The sequence below is a fragment of the Diprion similis genome, chromosome 4 (assembly GCF_021155765.1).
Source record: "Diprion similis isolate iyDipSimi1 chromosome 4, iyDipSimi1.1, whole genome shotgun sequence".
In the NCBI taxonomy this organism is placed as follows: Eukaryota; Metazoa; Arthropoda; class Insecta; order Hymenoptera; family Diprionidae; genus Diprion; species Diprion similis.
This window is the reverse complement of record NC_060108.1, coordinates 11,054,728-11,062,659: the sequence shown is the minus strand read 5'-3', so window position 1 is coordinate 11,062,659 and position 7,932 is coordinate 11,054,728. Positions and strand designations below refer to the sequence as shown.

Here is a 7,932-nt window from a genome sequence, read left to right as displayed (position 1 = left end):
GTGGTACAGAATTTACGGAATGTTCCTGTAAGAAATATGAAAGTCATATTCACCAAACTTCAGAGTTGTTCCATCGTCGAAACGTTTCAATTATGAATTGAGTATTTCTCATCAAATTCAGAAATTTAAGTCCCGAGTCATTAGTGTTGAGTCACATGAATTTACCATCGGCGTAACACTTTTGTTTACATGCAAGTTATCGAAATTAAGATTGTTGAAAACAAAAACCAAGATATCGTAACAGAAAAAAATTTAGTCGATTCATTGCTCTAAAAGTCATTCTCTCACCTTATCCCTTAGTCCCAGAAAAATAATGAAAAAGCTGTTCATCTCAAGTGTAACAATATTCGTATTAATTGAATATTGCTAAAATATTAGAAAGTGAGTTTTAGTTGTATGTTGTAAAAGCATATGGTTGAAATTATTTAAAAGTTACATTTTGCTTCGTCATTACCTCACTGTACGTATACATATAAAAATAAATAAGTATATATGCATGTGCTTCAATTTTTTTTTATTGCATTTTGGGGTAGAAAATGCATACACAAAATGCTGAAGCAATTTGAGATAATGTACTATTTTTTATCGTTTTTTTTTTTGTACGATTGTTCTAATTCGTCATCCCCTCACGGTCATTCTCTCATTATATTTAAGAGTAAGGGGACTGACGATTGTATGAGGGAATGATTTATGCAACATTATATCTTAATAACTTTATATAAATTGTCCTTTGACATCCTTATTATTTTTTTTCAGCTTATATGTTTTTTAATTTTCAACAGATATACAGCTAAAAAAAACAACAAAACAAAAGAAGTTTTCCCTCATTTTATAATTATTTTAAACTCATTTTTCTATATGTTATAAATAAAAATTTGGAAGATCGTTACTTTTAAATAAACCTGGATTAGTGAAACTTCGGATTTATGCGATAAAAAATGTTTTTCTCAGTGCAAAAAGTTTTTAAGAAATACCCATTTACCTTTGCGTTTTGGATTATTTAAGTGATCTTGAATTCTTTCAACAATTCGGTCCAGCAATTTGAAATGAATTCCATAATTAAATTCCTTCAAATACTTAGTTGATATGTTTACAGTTACTTAAATTAGATTTGTTTTCTCGTCATTTTAACGATTTCAATGAAAGGTTTGAAAAACTATTTATAATTTTATTTTTACTTAAATTGATTCTGCATTGTCATCTCGAGTTTAATTTCATCACAAGTTTCAAAATTTTTTTCATTCATCGCAGCTGATTCAACGACAATTAGTAACGAGTTATTACCTCACGTGTTTCCACATTGATAAATATCAAATCTAATGGAAAATTTCAATTGTTCGGATAAATGATTTCATGAAAATTTACTTTGTGAATGCTGAGCTGGAGGAAATGGGATACAAAATCGAATCGTATGATGTCAATTTGAAAATACCAATAAAACGTACACTTATTATTGTTCTGCAGTTGTTAATTTTTATGCAACAATATACTTTTCGTTTTATTCTGTTGATCAAGGAATCTTTGACGGGTTAGTCCAGTTTTATAGTGAGTTCCAATTGTGGTTTACAATTCAAGCCACGTTGGTTCACTTAAATACTTTGGAAACCACCATTTCGTAGTCATAGTTGAGGGAGAAATACTTAAGACGTTCAAAAGACATTCGTTTTAGATTCGAGTTTCATTTGAAAAAAAAATTGAAGGCCTTGAAAGCGATTCACAATTCGTTCCAAAAGATGCAGTTCAAAATCTTTAAGAATAACTTAAATATATCACAAAGATTTCAATGAGAAAAATTTCATTTAGTATCTGATATCAAAAATGCTTTCAAATATTGTTGTACTTTCAAGAAAATATAGTACAAGTAACTGTTCAGTGTGATTATAATTGAAAATACTAGATTTTCTGGACATTGCAAAGTCAATTCTGTTCTTTTGATTGATTTTATTTATATATTATTTTTGTCAGTCATATGAGGCATTAACGTCGGTTTATTGTCGCACCAAAATCAAGTAATAACAAAAGTTACGAAAAAAAAACAAAATACGTATAACCGTTACCGAAAAAAATAGCAAAGAAAACTATACTGTCTGGTTATAGTTACAAAATAATTTTCATTTTGAACACAGAATTATATTCTTCGGTTACGGTAAATAGTAAAAATAGTTACGAACTGTAAAATACCCACAACTGGATATTTTTCTCGGTGTGAAAAAATTTCTTAACCCACCTTGAATCCCGAGCATTTTTCATTTCCGAATAAATACGCAGTAGAACTTGTATCAAACACTTGTATACCCTACTCAAAAAATTGTTGCGATCGTTTTTATTGAAAGAATTCATTGACTATTAAACGAGAAATTTACCCTGCCATTCTATTTCTCCAGCTCACAATAAGACAATGATTTATGTCCGAGTTCGTCGTTCATTTTTTAAATACATCCTTAGTATCATCGATAATTGATCTATACTATCATTAATCATCCGTATTTCTATTCGTTAATACAATATATCAGCTCATTACGACCACTGGAACTGATTTTTTTTCAAACAGCTAGTCATTGAATTTTCATATTACCCAAAATGCTTTTTATAGCAAAACGTTCAGCAGCATTAAGAAATCAGGCAGAAATCGAATGTAAATGGATATTGGTGAAAGGATTAGGTGACGTCCTACGAGGATAACCAAGTTTCAAACTCGTTACGTACCATACCTACGTTTATAGGACGTTTCACTTCCGACTGCCAAAGGGGACGATATAACTTCCTTTGTATTCCTCTGGTACTTATTGTTAGACTCCGATTTGAGCTTCGAGTCTTCTGCGCATGCAGCCGTGTCATTATGCACGTAGGATGTTTTTGCCACTTGAAAATGATGAAAGTGTTCATTCAACCCAAAGTTATTCTTCATTGCGTCATAAGCTTGTGACACTGCATCGTTAAATAGATCGTTTCTGTCGTAACAGTGAGGGAACCATAGATTGCTAAATTTCTTGCATTGACGGTTTTCCCGGAATGCATCGGTGAAACTGTACGCCGTTTTATAGTCTATAGAGCTAAAAGTCGAATTTTAAATCATACTTCCAAAAAGAGAACTTATCAAAATTTTGAAGATGAAAACATTTCATTGAGAACACTACAAGATATCATCAAGTATTTAGAAGTTTCGAAAATCCGGTATTTGGAATTTTTCATGAATCATGAAATATGTTAAGAAACTGTGAAAACACTTAATAAATTGTATGAGTGACAACGAAGAATACGCAAGAAAGATTCTAACGCGTCAGTATGACTACTAATTAATCGAAAAGTCATTCAATTCCTCGATGTATGATATATGTAACGTCATGATGTGCAACGTCGTTACTAATAACCGGAAAAGCGGGGAATTTCAATAATTTGATCTTACAACTTGGCCGGATAGGTTTATCGGTAATCGACAGTGCATAAATGGGTCAAGTCATTAATTTCTTCGAATTTAGGATATGAAATTACATGCTAGCGTCTGTGTGCGTTGGAAACCCCTCGGAACGACCATTAAAGTAAGTTGACGTCACGTCGTGCAGTTTGAAGTTCATAAGGAAATGTTTCTGTTTTTCCCTCCTCATCGTATAACGAAATTTTTCCACAAAGTAAATTCAACACTTTTGGTGGATAAAAATTCGGTAAATTCTAATTATCTCCAGACGCCCATTCACCTTTATAGATCAACATGATGATCGCCGTGAACTTTACTGCAGACGATGATCTATAATTAGCTCAGAGGATCAAGAGAAGAGTTAAGGATCGTAGGAATAAGTTATGGTTCGTTCGGTTAGATAAATATATAAGAGAGATTTTAGCAAATCGGCAATAATTTTTCTGCAGGGTTGATTCGCAGCCCACTGTGTTCAACAAACCGAACCACGATTTTAAAACAAATAGTCAAAGTATTAACAGAGCCTTAGCTAGCTGCTCCGGCTCAGCCTAACTAATTTATGCCAGGCGCTCAAGCTCTGCAGAAATAATATTTACATATTTTAGAATTATACCTGCTGATCGATACCGATGGTCTTCTCCATCCTCTCAATCCAAGCCATTCGTTTCTCACCTTGTATCTTTCCAAAACTCTGACACCACTTTCTCAAGCTCATCTGATGGAAAATGGTTTTCCAGCATCTTAAAAGTGACCCTGTGGGACGGTGTACGTGCAAGTATGGGTGAAGACAAAGGTCCCTGCCCAGCAGTGTCGCGGACACATTGACACGAGTATGACAATTGAGCTGAAATCCTGTTCTGACAAAACACAATTCAAAATTTCGCCGCGGGCCAAATGGATAACGAAAATAAAACGATCGTCGGTGTTGTAATTCCGGCATACAGAACTTATATATAAATGTGAGGCCGGAGTATCGAGCGACAGTCTTAGTTCACACCCTGAAGAAAGATGTTCAAGGTAGGTGAAGTCGGAAGCACCATATAGTACTACCCACAGTGCATCGAAAATACATCTTAGTGTAGAATTTTGTGAAAGAAGCACCGGAGAACGTTCATGGAAGTCCAGATTATGGCCGGATTCGCTCATCTCTCTTTTATTTTTCAGCTTATACTGTCCCTCGTTGCAATTCACGGAGCTCTGGCTAGGCCGGAACCGCCGATTCTGCAGTATGGAGTTCCCGCCGAAAACGGTCTTGAAGCCTTCGATACCGCAAGTACGACGCCAGTGGCTGAGCTGCCTGGCACGAGAAATCTCGAGGCAAAGAGTCAGCTGCCAGATTTACCACCTGCCCCTGAAATCAGCCAGAGTAATGCGGCCCAAGAAGAAGTCCTGGAGGTCGCTGTAGCTCCAGAGAACTCGGAACTCCCTCAGCAAGAGTACATTGAAGGCTACTTCACGAAGCCCATCGACTACAACCGGACTGAGGATGTCCCACAGGAGTCTGAAGACCGGGACTACGACCATCAGAAGCCCGAAAGTCAAGGTGACGAGTACCAGAAACCGGAGAGCCAGGGCTACGACTACCAGAAGCCCGAAAGTCAGGGTTACGATTACCAGAAACCGGAAAACCAGGGCTACGACTATCCAAAGCCCGAAAGCCAGGGCTACGACTATCCAAAGCCGGAAAGCCAGGGCTACGACTATCCAAAGCCCGATAATCAGGATGGCGAGTCCCAGCAGCCCGAAAGCGTAGGTTATGAATACCAGACACCAACCGCAAAGACTCCGTACTACCACTACCCACCGATACCTGCACCGGGCGCTGGTTCATCCTTCCTACCGGAAGCTGGGTCGAACATTCAGGAAACTGTGATTGAACCGGATTCCCAGAGTCCATCTCTTCCTGGGTCTTCCGAAAGCGGTGAGCAGATCCTTTCCACTGGCGATAGTACACCAAGTCCACCGACATCAGGAAGCCAATCTCCTGTGGTTATTCCACCTGGGTCCATGATCAAGATTGAGGATGGCCGTGGCCAGTATTCGCATGGGTGAGTAATGTAACGCGTACTTTGTAGTGTTGTATTTGGAGGCTGGTTCATGGGAATACTGATACTTTGAGAAGTCAATCTTTGGATTCGAGTTTAGAACGTCAAAGATATCATCCAGAAGCAAAGTTGCCGGTGGACTGATTCGAATACACTAATTGTAATATTTGTCTGTTACCTCTGGTATCACATTGATCATCCAAGAATCTAGACAACAGAGCTAAGTCCCTTTTGCTCTGATAAATATGGACTCTGTTCGCATTATTCAGAAATTCTTCGTCAAAATTTCCCTCAGAACGGATAATGAAGTATTAAATCCATGAAGAGTTTTTTTTTTTGTGGATTATGTTTCTACAGGATAGCTTTTGAAATACTGATTTGACATCGGTGAAATATATTTTTTCATTCATATTTTTGAATCTTCATGATAATGAAGCTCGCAACGTTGATGCATAAAAAATCGGAATAAACTCAAAACTCAACTCGAATAGCAGATTAGATAGTCAAAGATGGAGCAAATAAGCCAGAGTCTAGTTCCGTTCTTGAGTACTTAAAAGTAAAGTTGCCAAGGCTTCAAGAAGAGGAATATCTATTGTTCCGTGACTCTGATGCTCACCTCCGAAACGAAACTGCATGACGAACGTGCGTAGACAATAGAATATTTCCTGTTGAAATTACAAATCGTTAAACGTACAATCATAAAACGATTATTTCGTGGCGTGAGTTCGTTAACGACCTATTGCTCAGAACCGAGTTAATAATAACAGCATTCATCGCGTCACCGGCTGATTCTTTAATCTTCCCTATAATTCGTGGATCGGGTAAAAGCCTGGTTATCGATGTTTTTACATTGTTCTTAGTGTCATTACCGTCATAGTCCAAACCATTATGTCCCATGTTCACATTGTACCTCTGGTCAATAACCACAAATCATTAACTACCTTCTCCCGGAGTGCCGGAGGCAGACCCATCGGCGTTTGCTTCAACAATGAATTTGTCCTTCAAGAGTAAATTGCTGTTACAATCGATATAGTCAGTTAGACTTCACAGCGTGTATTTGAAAAGATTATTTTCAGTTATACTCGAAGTACGAGAATTGCATTTCATGAATATCTAATATAGTAAGTCTAATTAAAAAAAAAGGCTCCCTAGCATCATTTGACGATATTCGCATAGGAAAAAATAAATCACCATTCTTCAGCAGAATATCAGCATTGTACAGTCTAAGAAAATTTACAAATTTTCTCGACACTTGAGGCATTTTAAACTAAATCTGAAATTGCGTGGCCGAGAAATGTGTAATCAAAGTTACCTACAAAAAACAAACGCTTCAAAATTCACTCGTGCTGATTCGCTGGCACTGAGTTAACGACGGTTTTTCTTTACCGACGAAAGAAGGAACAAATCAGCAAGTTGTCATTTGTCTCATGTCGCTCTTTTACCGACGCTCGGTAACCTCGGGCTCTTACATCGGTATGGCAGTCTCCTGCAACTTTTTCGTTCTTAACATATGCGTCAATATAACTCTGCTTTATCCGTAAATCCAGATTCTCAGCTCCAGACGGCACCCAAGTTCAGGAATCGGGACACCTGATAACGACCAACGGTGGATGGGAGTACGTAATCGCTAAGGAAGGAAGCTACAGCTACACCAGTCCCGAGGGAATCCCTATCCGGGTAGGCTACGTGGCGGACGATAACGGATTCCGAATTACCAGCCGAAGTTTCGGTCGGTAAGATCAACGAATATACCGTAAGCGCAAATGAGAGTTCCGCAGTTGATCTTATCTTGCCAAGGGAGTTCGCTCGGCCTAATGAAATAGTGATTTGACCTTCCTCGTTAGTATTAGTACTAGTATTATCACAGCTTTTACTTTAATTTAGTTTGTATTTCGGCACAAAATTACTGTCGAAAAAAAATAGCGGATATTTTGATGGAAATAGACAGATTTTAAATCATCAATGCTCACTTAGAATTAGCGTAGTTTGCACCCACATACACATCACTATATATATGTATATCATATGCAGTAAGTATTTTTAGTATAGCTCTTACTGTTGCAATGTAACGCGACTGTATTCAACTGATATGATGAGGAACTGGTCAGATTCGTCGTTGGGGTGTCAAGACTATTTAATTTATTTAAGTCGCATAATAAAATGTAAGCAATATTTGCAGTATGTTGGTGTTGAACGACATACTATGCTTGTCGCGAAGCCCTGATTCACCATACTCGACGGTTAATTTATTACTCCATAAAGATTTGTCTTATCTATGACAATTCTCAAAGAGTAAGAATTTTTCTCAATAAAAATCAAGACGATCTAAATCTGGAAATGACAATATTTTTACCATATTTATTCCTTGTACGATGTGCAACGCATTTGTCTGCAAAGAGCTGGAAAAGTCTACACTCTAATCGTGGATCGTTTGCATAAGTTGGTGAAACTTTTTGCAAAATATTGCGAATT

At 37.2% G+C, this 7,932-nt stretch overlaps 1 protein-coding gene across 1 annotated transcript; it reads left to right on the top strand.

Annotated features, from left to right (window-relative positions):
* Positions 1–4,543: 4,543 nt before the first annotated feature.
* LOC124405896 (pollen-specific leucine-rich repeat extensin-like protein 1) lies at positions 4,544–7,444 on the top strand. The gene is made up of 3 exons (XM_046881164.1): positions 4,544–4,903; positions 4,967–5,463; positions 7,008–7,444. Exons 1-3 carry the CDS (start codon positions 4,544–4,546, stop codon positions 7,195–7,197), a joined length of 1,047 nt encoding a protein of 348 aa, XP_046737120.1. The 3' UTR covers positions 7,198–7,444.
* Positions 7,445–7,932: the final 488 nt, after the last annotated feature.

Bases quoted from the DNA above. Each gene is read 5' to 3' on its own strand.
- LOC124405896 (XM_046881164.1), top strand. From the start codon at position 4,544: ATGGCCGGATTCGCTCATCTCTCTTTTATTTTTCAGCTTATACTGTCC. The intron at 4,904-4,966 runs GTCCCACAGGAG...CAAGGTGACGAG, and splicing joins ACTACAACCGGACTGAGGAT to TACCAGAAACCGGAGAGCCA. The intron at 5,464-7,007 runs GTGAGTAATGTA...CCGTAAATCCAG, and splicing joins CGTGGCCAGTATTCGCATGG to ATTCTCAGCTCCAGACGGCA.